At 39.6% G+C, this 14,048-nt stretch overlaps 1 protein-coding gene across 3 annotated transcripts in view; it reads right to left on the bottom strand.

The window, feature by feature from the left end:
• Positions 1–541: 541 nt before the first annotated feature.
• Positions 542–14,048, bottom strand: part of LOC128209415 (cytoplasmic dynein 1 heavy chain 1-like) — a 59,300-nt gene continuing 45,793 nt past the window's right edge. For 2 of the 3 annotated variants that reach the window (XM_052913438.1, XM_052913437.1), the window contains exons 66-85: positions 13,656–13,970; positions 13,397–13,528; positions 12,824–12,918; positions 10,761–10,863; positions 8,960–9,031; positions 7,713–7,788; positions 7,305–7,465; positions 6,967–7,078; positions 6,463–6,761; positions 6,077–6,247; positions 5,735–5,836; positions 5,381–5,496; positions 5,028–5,163; positions 3,887–4,024; positions 3,571–3,585; positions 2,753–2,945; positions 2,448–2,587; positions 2,026–2,136; positions 1,663–1,817; positions 542–1,159 (exon numbers count right to left, since the gene is read on the bottom strand). In XM_052913438.1, the coding sequence (XP_052769398.1) occupies positions 988–1,159; positions 1,663–1,817; positions 2,026–2,136; positions 2,448–2,587; positions 2,753–2,945; positions 3,571–3,585; positions 3,887–4,024; positions 5,028–5,163; positions 5,381–5,496; positions 5,735–5,836; positions 6,077–6,247; positions 6,463–6,761; positions 6,967–7,078; positions 7,305–7,465; positions 7,713–7,788; positions 8,960–9,031; positions 10,761–10,863; positions 12,824–12,918; positions 13,397–13,528; positions 13,656–13,970 (2,814 nt within the window). In that variant the 3' untranslated portion in view covers positions 542–987. The remainder of the gene's footprint in view (positions 1,160–1,662; positions 1,818–2,025; positions 2,137–2,447; positions 2,588–2,752; positions 2,946–3,570; positions 3,586–3,886; positions 4,025–5,027; positions 5,164–5,380; positions 5,497–5,734; positions 5,837–6,076; positions 6,248–6,462; positions 6,762–6,966; positions 7,079–7,304; positions 7,466–7,712; positions 7,789–8,959; positions 9,032–10,760; positions 10,864–12,823; positions 12,919–13,396; positions 13,529–13,655; positions 13,971–14,048) is intronic. The other variant, XM_052913439.1, reaches the window with a different exon arrangement.

The following is a 14,048-nucleotide window of genomic DNA, read 5'->3' as shown; positions in this document are numbered from 1 at the left end:
CCCATGAATGGGGGAGACATAATTACAATGTACTTGACCTAGCATTGCAAAATTAACCCAGCGATGTTACATCAGTTGTATTATGACCTTGACCCTGTTTGTAGGTTAAAACAAATATTATACACATCACATTAATGATTTAAACATGTGACCAGTTTTATAAAAAAAGATCCTTGCTCATATAAGCATCATGTGGCGCGGACACGAAAGAATGCCTCAAACGCTGGATACATAGTATTGTGACCTTGACCCATTGAGGTTCCTACATAGGTTCAACACACATTTTGTATGGCCTTTAATGTGACCAAAGTTTTACGATTTGAGTTTCATTTAATCATACCAGTAGGTACGCAAGATATGGAAAGGACAAGTTACGCAAAGCTTAAACCATTGAGCTCTAATATGGTCATCTTCACATATACAAGTATTGTTATCGCATTCACAGAGTGCATGTATATACACTGTACGTGATAAAATACACCTAGAGTAAAACAAGACTAAACTAAGTAAGAGAACTTCAAATGTTAAAATAAAAACAAACTTAAATTTTGAGGATTTATTTCTATCTATTTTATATCCATTCTATGGGAGAAGGGCACAAGTTTACCTTTGTTAAAAACACTTTCTATCATAAATATTTTGGAAAAATGTTTATTTCTTCAGTTTATTATCTACTATTCTGATGGTAAGATTTTTAACAGTTTTTTACAAGGGTTGATGACCAGCATATTGATATACACTGTTAATCATTTATGAAGTAAGGGATACCACATTTATTGGAGTTATAAACCACTGTGATAATAGATAAGGAATCAAAGTGTGTCACAATTAATTTCTGGTTGGTTCATCATGTACTTGTTCACATTCACTTTTAAAACATAGAAGTCTGGTGTAAGCGCAGAAAGATAAGTCCAAAATCAGAACTATTCTTTGTAATAAATTCCACTTTTAAGTTATGTGAATAAAGTCAGTTCAGTGTGCGAGAATCTATCCGAGGTCAGAGGAGACTAGAGCGACACCCCTCTCATAGAAGCTGTGACCTTTGCCAGAACCCTGTCCCTCCGTCTCAAAGTCCAGGGTGAAGAGAAGCTGGGCGCGTGTTGCGTTCAGGTACACAGGCAGTGTCACTTTAGAGTCCATGTGCTTTTGCTCATCCAACCTAGAATAGCCACATTAAAAGATTGTACTTGTAACAAATTCACATAGTGAATACATGATTAGTGAACAAATGCATATAAGCAAAAAAAGTGTTATAATATTTAAGTGCAAATGTGTTTGTCTTCATAAAAAATATAAACCACGTAATTGTGAAAAAGTAACTGTAACTGAATGCTAATAATAGTCATACAATGAGCTACAAATAAAAGATAATTTTACTGAGAATTTGTCAAAAAGGTAAAAAACCATTAGAAGGTGGTCGAAATTAATATAAGCCCAGGACTGGTCAGTTGTTTGCTAGGGTTGCTCAAAATTTGATATAGCTGGGATTGTTTCAATTCTCTTAAAGAAAAAGTATAAGAATTTAGGCTTGTTCATTTAAAGCCCTAATTCTGATAAGTGCTTAATACGCACGTGGGATGACCACATGTTACATGTAATTATATTTCCATCAGTTTAAACACACAAAGGAAGTTAAGAAGCACATCAGAGAGGTTGTCCTACCTGACCCATCTAAGCAAGGTGAGAGGCAGGTCTGTGGAGATGGTGGAGGAAAGCTGCAGCTTGTTCTGCTTGCACACAGCTCCCTGCAGCTTCAGCCCTACTGCACAAAAACTGCATGCATCTGGGGTTCCAGATTTCCCATCCGTCACAGACACCTAAAGAAGATGTACAACATTTTCAGATTCCATATGACAATAGTACTACAGAATCACGTAGCTATCATACAATCAGTTATGCAAAATATGCTCCATCATGAACTCATGGAGTTGTACAGAGCGCCAACTTTACTCATGTTTTGTGACTGCTTAACATTTAAATAGCTACACACATGTATATTTATGTATAAACCAAGAAGCTACATACATCTAGGTAGAGTTCCTCGAGTGACCAGCTGTTGGCCTGAGCCACATACTGCCTGGTGGCTGTAATATATGCCTCCGCTATAAACAGTCCTCCCAGCCACACCTGCAGGTTCTGGAAATTTATAGGAGTCAACTATATATACATGTAAATTATTAAATGTTATTTTTATGTTGTTCAGTTTCTGTGTTCTGAAAATAATAAAATGCAAAAAATTTGCATTTAATACCTACGATACTGAGGGCATAACATTTCTTAAACACTGAGCAAATGCCAATGCTTGTCTGTGGGGGTTTTCAGTCCAAAAAGGGGCATAAGTCACAGACATTTATGTCAAAAGTAATAAGCCTTACTGTAGTTGTGCATTCAGTCTTTGGAAACATATGTACCATGTTTCATTTAAATAGTTTGTAAGCTTTGGTCACCTTGAGTTCCTTGGCCCCACCCTGGGCCACCTGTACAACGGTCTGGAGCTGTTTGATCCTCTGGCTGAAGTCGGTGATCCACTGTATGACTGTTATCCCCCCAGGGACAGTGTACCGCCTCCAGGACTCTGGGATCATACCTGAAAGCAAACAGTGGTTTTATCTACAGCATAAACTGTTCCATTACCAATTTTGAAGTATTTGATCTTAAGGCTATTGGAGTAAAATGTTAAAGAGTAATATTCAAAAGAACAATAAGTATTGAGCATTATATGGCAGAGTTAGAAATGACCATGGTTGTTTACCTTTAGCAAGGTCAGCCATCATGTTTCTGTGGTGATTGGTAGGCTTCTTCTCCCCAATGCATACCTGTAGAACGTCACCAAGGTCACGTCTTACGTCATTCAGCAACCTGCCACCTGCATTCACCTCACGCTCGAAGAAGCGGAACAGAGGGTCCTTGATGTTCTCTATGGTACGCTTCATTGCTCCCACAGACTGCAGGGAGCATTATGCACATTTTAAATATTTACTATAAAAATAGATTTATTGAAGACCTTTTGTTTGCAAAACTACAAGTGCATGGGACAGAAGTTTTGAGTGTTTGCAATACTCAGCAATGCCAAACAATTACACTGTATTGTTAAGTACTAAAACTGCAAAATTGCTATTTACATTCATTATGACATTTATCATTCTTTAGTTTATCTCACCTTAAATGCAAAACAGAAATTGCCATATATTTATTTGATATACCTCGTTCCCAACCAAAGCATCATACAACAATCATACCATTTTCATAAAATAACATCTACACATATTCCCGCAATATGTCTAAACATATTTCCCAAGTGTATCTATAAACAAAGAATTTCACCACTTACACTTATGAAAACATATCAAGATGTTTTATGTACTTTTTATATATATTCACAAGCAATTTAATGTACGTTTAAATTCAATTGTAGTCTTTCAGACATGGTGAAGTTCAATGTCAAGCATCAAAAAAGCAAGGACAATATGTATGCCTGAAATGAACTTTGGTCATAGGGAACTGATGATAACTATGGCATGGATGGGACAACATGAAGGACGGAAGGGCACAAAATACCACAATACATACCACATCTTCGTAGCCCTGATAAACAGCAGTATAAACTGTTAGTAACTACATGTTCAGTGTGGTAATGAAATTGTTAACAAAAAGTCAAATACATAAAAACAACATGTAGTGGAATACTGGCACTACAGCATTCCAGTACCAAATACACAACTAAGAAGTTACAGCAAAATGCAAGGAGATGAAAAACATAACAACATTAAGAATGTATTTACACTAACTACATTATATTGAAAGCAGAAATTGTCAGTTTTTATATCTAAACTATGAATGGTGTTCACACAATCTGCTAGACTAAAAGACTGTCTACATATGTTACCTTAGGTACGAGGTCTAGCCAGGTCCTGACGGAGGCATGGAGGGTCCTCATCCATGCGGGGCGGCCATCCACCACCAGCTTCTCATCATCATCCTTTCCTGCTGTATCCAGGTCATCATCATCCTCCAACAGCTCCACCTAGGGACAGGAAGAGGAGCATTGTGTACAGGCTTAGGTCCCGTGTCAATATTCATTCTTATTTTATTGTGAATAGGGCCAGGGCCCTTTGAATTGTGACAATAGCAACATTGAATCATGAAAAAGCCAGATGATTATTTAAACATTTTAAAATTGGACTAAATATGACATTGCTTTCTGTGATATAACAAACAGGAAGAATTTCACCACATTCTGTTGACAAAATGATGGAAGAAAAGGTTATAATTAATTAAAATATTCAAAATTGTAAATATTTCTTCCACTTGTGTGAATTTTTTTATCACAATCTTAAATGATATACATAATATGCAGAATCAGAAGATATGGGCTAAATGAACGTGTGATGGACGGTCAAGGGTAGATCTACATGCTCTATTTGTTCCACTATCTTAAACTAGACCTTTTTTAGAGAAACGTCAACAATGTTGAGCCTGTCGATCAAAAGAAATGATGAATTCATTCTATGAAAGGTTGCTAAATTAATAGCAAAGTGAATATTAATAGCAAAGTGTTTTTATGAAAATGGAACTCAATATTGTTTTACCAGCTATGTTCCTAGACTGAATGTATAATAAGTGAAATGCCAAACAGGCGTAAATACAAGAAAATCTGACTAATGTGCCCCGAATGAGGAGTTCACATGAGTTTAAACATTGTCTTCTCATGGTGAACATTGGTGCAAAGTTATTTTAAAATACCCAATGCATGCAAAGTTACAGTCTCGACAAGCCAGAAGAATACAAAGGAATTTTGACCAATGACCGTTAAATTTGACCTTGACCTATTGCTACGAGTCTTGCACCAGACACATGGCCATGATATGAATAACACTCCTGTCAAAATATTCTGAAATCCAACGATGAACAACAAAATTACAAACTGGCCACAAATCTCACTTGCTGACATGACCAAATCTAACAACCTCTTTTATCAGTAATGAATGATCCATGTGCCACAGAGAGGTTTATATCAAAAAGCTTACCTTCATGAGTTTAGCGCACATATCGGCCCCGTGTGTGGTGAGCAGAACCTTTTCCGCATTGTTGGGCAGGCCAAGCCAGGCAGGTGTTTGTCTTTCTGCATCCAGGTGCTCCGCATACGTAACAAATTCCTCACGCCTGCAGAAAATTATTTGTTAAAATTATTTATTTTAGTTTTAAAATGATACCTTCCCATTTCAGCAAATTTATTTTAAAGAATATTGGCTTCTTACAGCTACAATAAGACCGACTTATGAAATTGCAAAATTTTCATCTCTATAAAATTTCACCTCAAATAGTCATAGAAATAAGTTTCATTTACAAAAAGCGGTTAAGAACAGCGTTCATATGTTACCTGATGCTGTCTGGCATGGCTATCTTCTTGCAACCATCAATGCTCGCCACCAAGGTGAAGTCACTCTCAAAACTCTTCGGTGAAAACAGCTTGTCTATAAACGTGTTCAACAGACGCTGGAAGACAAAATGCCAACTTCTTTCAATACATTGTCTTTTGCCAATTCAGCATGCCAGTAAACATGGATTCTGATCATAATACACATAAAGAAGCACTGAAGTATCTACATGTGATCATTTTTTTACAAAAAAACATGGATGTGCAAAAGGTAACCATATACATGTTGATCCTTTTACATAAAAAAAATCATATTAATACCTCAACACGACAAAACTAGAAGAGAATTCCTCTAACCTGGTCGAAGCTATTGTCAATCTTGCCCCCATAGATGCACTGTGAGAGCAGGGTCTTTATGGCGTCCCATGGCACCTTCTCTGGAGACAGGTTGGTGCGGCCCTGTATATATTTATAAGTATATGATCAGGTTGGTGTTATTCATATTTATGAAAAGGGAAAAACAAACCTGTCCACTTATTGACTATAAAAATTTACACTCTCCATTGATTACATTTTTTTCAAATTAATGTTTACTAGATGAAAGGAAAAAGTTCAATAGTTCATTTAAAAGCTGCAAGTTAATATTTATACCAGTAATACAAATGTGGTGATACATTCATTGTAAATAATTTTTTTTACCAAGGCTACACTGTCAATCCAGGTGTCCAGCATGTCACAGGCCACCTTCAGGTCAGACTCGGTGAACTCGTACTTCTTGGCCCAGCCTAGCGGCATGTAGCGCATACGTTCCTGCACTATAGCATGGAACCAGGCAAGCAGGAAGTAAAGTCTTGCTCGCTCATTGGGCTCCTAGTAAATAAAATATATAATCAAAAATTTAAGACAAGCATTTTTTTTTAAATAAATATCATAATCATGTCAATTAACCATTCATACTTGTGGATAATCAAAACTAATGCAAACAAATATGAACATAATTAGTAAATCTTTATTTCACATTATGCACTGAACACTGTGAGTCTTATAAATATAGTCTAGACCAATAAGGCTACAAAATGTTGTACCCTGCACATCCTTGTGGCTGGAATAGAGCTGAACGTCCTCAGCAGGTTGGCCGAGACGCCTGGCGGGGGCTCGAAGGTGAACACACGGCCGGCGCGGAGCAGGTTGGTTGGCAGTTTGGGGTTGATCTCCATGGTGAGGAAAAGACGGAAGTTAGGATGAGGCGTCAGGTTGTGCAGCTTCTTCTCCAGCTGAACCAGCCACTGAGGGGCCAGGTGAACATTTTTCAGCATCACCCAGCGGCCAGACTTGCTCGATGAATTGATCACCTTGTCCGCCTGCGTGAAACCCTCAGCAGAACCTTCAGATATATGGTGAAGATTTTAATGTTGGTTTATGAGACTTGTTGATTATAAAAGATATGATCATGATGATTTGGTAAAGAGATGAGAATTTTGCTTAAGAAAGTAGTAAATTGGACAGTTTTACAACTAACTAACACATAATTATGCATTTCTCTAATTCTGATCATAGTAACTATACACAAAAAGCAAACTAAACCCTACCAATGGCAATAGATGTCAACTGTTTGCCAAGTTCTGTGGCCAAGTCATCCACTCTACCGCTGGCATCATATCCTGGCACAGAGCACATCAATACTGGTGTGCTAGCTTTGATCTAAAATAGTAACACCTCTTTAAAATGAAAAATTATCAACAGCATTGCAAAAGGATACCACATAACTCAACATTGATGTTTAACACTTGCTACCTGTGTTTTGTTATTATCTTGTTTGGTGTTTCGTAAAAAAATAAATTGTAGTATTTATTTGAATTTTAATGTAAGCGCAATTGTGATATACTTAAGTTGACATAAATAACTAGAAAGTAGATCCTGCTCTCACATCTGACTCCACAATCCCACCCAGGTCAAGTTCCTTGTCGGCAGCATGTGCAAACGTTGTGCCCAGGACTTTCTCCACAAAGATTCGGGCCATGGAGGTGAGCCGGTCTGGCCGGAGAGCCTGCACAACCAACATACCATTCACTGCCTTACCCACCGCAGCTGAAAGTTTTAACAAAATTTATGAGTCATTTTTTTAACTTCACCAAATATTTTGTTTGCAATGGAACACATCAAAGTGCTACCTTACTGTAAATTAAATCATATCTAAAACGTCAGTACCTGAATATATGAAGTGATTACACAGATTTACCAGCAAATGAAACCTTCAACATCTCTAAATATATACATGTGCAAGTTAAATCTTCAAGGGCAAGCACTATTGAGGATATATCTAGAATGTACATACAGAGTTCCCTATCCTCGGTCCACATCTGGGGAATGTTGGTCTCTGGGCTGGCACTCTCTAGCCACGCCTGCAGCTCCTGCAATTACAATTGTACATACATCAGGGGTTCTTATAGCCAATCATGGTCAATCCTGAAGAGAAGCTGGGGGCTGTGTTGTATGAGGGATTGGACCCCTTTTGAAATTTTTTCCAAAGTCATTTATATTCATTTCAATTTACTATCTACCATTTTTGATGCAAATGTCCAAGCAAAAAACTTTATAATTGTACAATGGTCTCAAGTTGAAAGCTGTCAATCCTAATATCAGGATTATTCCTGCCTTGTTAAGAGATAAACTATTTGTCTTGAATGTTGTCACGTCATTGCCAAAGCATTTGCACAACACCGCCGACGACAAACACTTTAAGTCATTTCTCAACTTGATTTCCAAAAAGGATACTAGTCAAATTAAAAGAAAAGTACCGTATTCTGTTTTTAATATTCAAGTATGCATTCTTTATAAAGGCAATGAAATAAATATAAATCAAAGGTATTACCAGATATATCACATAACTATCGAGATACTTAAATCAGAAAGGGACTTAAGTTGAAAAATGACTTAAGAGGTTTTATGAATTCAGGGCAGTTCATTTTTCATTGAAAAACAGATAAGCTTGATGAGTATAGAAATTATTCATGTATAAATCAAATATTGAGTTGCATCATAAATACAGACTGTATAAAGCAACAGTATTTTCATACAACACATGAGCGAACATTTTCAACTTGTCAACGATTTTTGAAATATCCTGTTATTTTCATAAAATTAATTCATATACATAAGTTGAAAAATTTCACTTGGATGCTTTATGAATATAGCCCCATATTTACAAAATGTTCGATGCAAAACAGCTACAACATCCAAACTCGTGCGGACCACAAATCTTACCTTTAACATTTTCTGATAGCACATAATGCAAAAGTGAATATATTCTAAAGGTGCATGACCACGAGTGATACCGTGTACAATACTGAATACAGCTTTAATGTAGAACCAATACCTTACTATTCATTCATGCCTTAATCAGTCAAGTATCCCTTTATTTATATTCACAAATAAAGGGTCTAACTCGAGATAAAGAATAATCAACATTTCAATACGGATATGAAAAATATCATAACATAAGCCCTTACTTCTACTATCAAGTGCGGTTTATAACGTGTTTCTTATACATATACTAAACACTAAGGCTAGAGCTGTACATACCCCATTTTTCCTCATCTCATCAACAATGCCCTTGAACTGCCTCATCTGGGCCAGCCTCACCAATGCCTCTTGCTGCAAAGGCAATATGAATATTCATTTTAGATATCACTTTTATTTAGTGTTCCTGTATACAAGCAGTATTTTTTCATAATTGGAATTGCTTTTTTACTGCATCAATTCAATTATACAAATGGTAATTAAATATATTCATCTATAAAAACTTCTTTAATTCTGTTCAATTCAACATTAGAAAACTAGATACCACTTAATTTCATTAATCACCATCCATGATGAGTATACAGAGCCTGTGTAAGGCCCTGCTAACACTCCCACCATTTACTAACCTGAGGCTGTGTGAGGCCCTGCTAACACTCCCTGAGTTATATATCTAATCCTGTGTGAGGCCCTGCTAACACTCCCACCATTTACGAGCCTAATCCTGTGTGAAGCTCTGCTAACACTCCCACCATTTACTAACATGAGCCTGTGTAAGGCCCTGCTAACACTCCCACCATTTACTAACATGAGCCTGTGTAAGGCCCTGCTAACACTCCCACCATTTACTAGCCTAATCCTGTGTGAGGCCCTGCTAACACTTCCACCATTTACTAACCTAAGCCTGTGTAAGGCCCTGCTAACACTCCCACCATTTACTAACATGAGCCTGTGTAAGGCCCTGCTAACACTCCCACCATTTACTAGCCTAATCCTGTGTGAGGCCCTGCTAACACTTCCACCATTTACTAACCTGAGTCTGTGTAAGGCCCTGCTAACACTCCCACCATTTACTAACCTGAGCCTGTGTAAGGCCCTGCTAACACTCCCACCATTTACTAGCCTAATCCTGTGTGAGGCCCTGCTAACACTCCAACCATTTACTAACCTGAGCCTGTGTAAGGCCCTGCTAACACTCCCACCATTTACTAACATGAGCCTGTGTAAGGCCCTGCTAACACTCCCACCATTTACTAACATGAGCCTGTGTAAGGCCCTGCTAACACTCCCACCATTTACTAGCCTAATCCTGTGTGAGGCCCTGCTAACACTCCAAGCATTTACTAACCTGAGCCTGTGTAAGGCCCTGCTAATACTCCCACCATTTACTAACCTGAGCCTGTGTAAGGCCCTGCTAACACTCCCACCATTTACTAACCTGAGCCTGTGTAAGGCCCTGCTAACACTCCCACCATTTACTAACCTGAGCCTGTGTGAGGCCCTGCTAACACTCCCAGAGTTATATATCTAATCCTGTGTGAGGCCCTGCTAACACTCCCACCATATACGAGCCTAATCCTGTGTGAGGCCCTGCTAACACTCCCACCATTAACTAGCCTAATCCTGTGTGAGGCCCTGCTAACACTCCCACAATTTACGAGCCTAATCCTGTGTGAGGCCCTGCTAACACTCCCACCATTTACTAGCCTAATCCTGTGTGAGGCCCTGCTAACACTCCAAGCATTTACTAGGCTTATCCTGTGTGAGGCCCTGCTAACACTCACCCCATTTACTAGACTGCTCCTGTGTGAGGCTCTGCTAACACTCCCCCCATTTTCTGCCCTACACTCCCCTGGTTACCTACCAGAGTCTGTGTCAGGCCCTGCTAACGCTCCCCCCATTTTCTGCCGAACACTCCCCTGGTTACCTACCAGAGTCTGTGTGAGGCCCTGCTAACACTCCCCCCATTTTCAGATGAACACTCCCCTAGTTACCTACCAGAGTCTGTGTGAGGCCCTCCTAATGCTCCCGCCATTTTCTAATCTGAGTCTGTGTGAGGCCCTGCTAACTCAAAACAGTTACCTACCTGTGTTTGTGTAAGACCCTGTATCTGTGGCGGGATCTTTCCCATCAGCAAGGTTTCCTGGCTCCTCAAGAACTGATGGAACTCACTGTCATAGGTTGACTCACTGCCGCAAAAAAGAGGGGAACTCAAGGTTATATTTGAACATAAAAACCATTTTCTCTTAATAACAATCTGAAAAAGCCCTTCACAAGCATGTTTTATAAACAAGAGGGCCATGTTACCCCTACATCGCTCATATGATTGGACAAAGGGTTTTAAAGTTATGGATGTCACCTGCCCAAACGCTCCCCTCTACAAACAAGAGCTGTCATAGTATGTGACGAATGCCCCCGAATGTGACATTGACCTATGAACAAGGTCAGTACATGAAATTTAAAGATCAAACAAATACATACTTAAAGTTATTTTAAATTGCCTCTGAACATAAAAAATATCACCCATACTTGACAACCTACATTCTTATGTCCTTATATTCAGCATTCCATTGTGAATAAACACTAAGTGTATCTTTCACCTTAGAGGTAGGGACATGGGTCTTGCACGTGACACGTCGTCTTGGTATGTCCAACACATGTGGCAAGTAATTTTAAAATCTGTCCATACAAGAAAAAGTTACAGCCCGGACACGACAACCTATACTCTATGTCATTATATGCAGCATTCCATTGTGAATAAACACCTAAGTGTGACCTTGACCTTAGAGGTAGGGAAACGGTTCTTGCACGCGACACGTTGTCTTGGTATGTCGAACACATGTGGCAAGTTATTTTAAAATCTGTCCATACAAGGGAAAGTTACAGCCCGGACACGACAACCTATACTCTATGCCTTTTATATGCAGCATTCCATTGGGAATAAACACCTAAGTGTGACCTTGACCTTAGAGGTAGGGACATGGTTCTTGCACGCGACACTTTGTCTTCGTCGTCATGTGGCAAGTTATTTTAAAATCTGTCCATAATATTCTGAGTTATAGAGTCGGACGGACCTTTGGGGGCATAAAAAAAATTAAAAGATACAAATGGCCATAACTTTTACAAAATTTAAGTTGGATTTATATACCTTGTCACAGAACTTGTCCCATAAGAGCACATTTTTACTGTGAATAAGTTCATTAAGTTGGAAGTTGAGATCTTCAATAATTGTAAAACAATTTTTCACATATTTCCCCCCTCTCCACTCCTACTACTGCAGACTCCTTAAAAGCCCATATTTCCCCTCTCCCCTCCTACTTCTGCACCCTCTTTATAAGCCCAGACTATCCTCTCCCCTTCTTCCTCTGCAAATTTTTTAGAGCCCATATTCCCCACTCCTCCTTCCTTTGCACACACTTTATAAGCCTATATTCCCCCCTCCCCTCCTACTTCTGCCACTTTTTATAGGCCCATATAGGCCCACTCCCCTCCTACCTCTGCCGCTTTTTATAGGCCCATATAGGCCCCCTCCCCTCCTACCTCTGCACACACTTTATAAGCCCAGATTTTCCTCCTCCCCTCCTACCTCTACACACACTTTATAAGCCCAGATTTCCCCCTCTCCTATCTCTGCACACACTTTATAAGCCCAGATTCCAACCCCCTCCCCTCCTACCTCTGAACGCACTTTATAAGCCCAGACTCCCTCCTCCTCTCCTACCCCAGCACGCACTTTATAAGCCCATATTCCTCCCCCCTCCCCTCCTACCTCTGCATGTACTTTATAAGCCCAGATTTTCCCCCGCCCCTCCTACCTCTGCATGCACTTTATAAGCCCAGATTTCCCCCCTCCCCTCCTACCTCTGCACACACTTTATAAGCCCAGATTTCCCCCTCTCCTCCTACCTCTGCACGCACTTTATAAGCCCAGATTCCACCCCACTCCCCTCCTACCTCTGCACGCACTTTATAAGCCCAGATTCCCCCTGCACACACTTTATAAGCCCATAATTCACCCCTCCCCCCCTACCTCCCCATTCCCCCACTCCCCTCCTTCCTCTGCACGCACTTTATAAGCCCAAATTTCACACCTCCCCTCCTACCTCTGCACACACTTTATAAGCCCATATATCATCCCTTCCCTCCTACCTCTGCATGCTCTTCAGGTAGATCCTGGCCAGCTGGATGGCAAACGTGATTCTGTCCTCATGTAGCATACCACGTCCCACATGGCTGTATGTGTCCTGGATAAAACAAAATGTAACTTAAACATTGTCCTGATTGTTCAGATCTTTGTTTAAGTTAATAACATTGTTGACGGCATCATTGTTAACTTTTAAAGGTGAAATATAAAATGATATGATCATATATTTAAACAAAACGAGCTCACTTGTTGATAACAGTTGTCTCAACATGTGTAAGAAGTACTGCAGATCACAAGTGTGCCCACGAAACTTAGAAGTAATGATTTGAAAGTTGACAATGATGAAGTTAACAATGTTTTAACAATGTTATTAACTGTTGACTTCAACAAAGTTTTGAACAATCAGCACATGACAAGGCAATTTGCACATAAACAGACAATAGTTAAAAATTCAAATTAAACGGAAAATCGAAGACTAGATTTTACCACATTTGGCCCTGATGGTGGCTTAACTTTCAATGGAAGAACTATAATTTGCTTCATTCTAACAGGCCCAGTTCTGTACAACAATTTCATACCAGGAAGAGTTCCTGTGTGATGATGTCAAGACGAGGGGTATACTCCTTCACTCCGGACAGTTTCTGGCTGGCCAGAACAGCGTGGAAGATCTCCAGGAAGAACTGCAGCGAGTACTGGTACAGGAAGTGCACCTGCAACACAAAAGGAAATATGTTACTATTTTAGTATGAATAAGTTTAGTACTTCCATCAATTAAGACAAAAGAAACTGAAGGTATCAGTTTTAAAGACACTCTATGTGGTACACAACTGTGTTTACCTGTTGAAGGGCCTCCAGGGTGAAGTAAATACTGGAGCAGCTAGTGGCAAGAGGCAGGTATTGCTGGGAAGTGGTCTCCACCTCGGCCATCACAACATCTGTTTCCTCCATTTTGCGAGCCACTTCTGCAGCCTCTTTCTTCAGCGTCTCGAGGTGCGAGATGATGCTGTCGTCGTCCAGAATGCGACCCTTCACGTCATTGAGAGCCTGTAGCAGAGATTTCTCCAGCTGTCGCAGTCGCACCTGGAACTCTCCCTGCAGCTTCAGGAGGTCGGACCTCTTCTCATCAACATCTGGCCTTTCAGCCTTCAACACCTGTAAAGGACAAACAATTCTCAATACTGTATTGGTATGGCTCTATGAATTGAAAACAGCTGTTCGATACATGAAAAG

This window comes from Mya arenaria, chromosome 11 (genome assembly GCF_026914265.1).
Source record: "Mya arenaria isolate MELC-2E11 chromosome 11, ASM2691426v1".
Taxonomy (NCBI): Eukaryota; Metazoa; Mollusca; class Bivalvia; order Myida; family Myidae; genus Mya; species Mya arenaria.
Note: the sequence above shows the minus strand (reverse complement) of the source record. Positions and strands in the feature narration are given on the sequence as shown.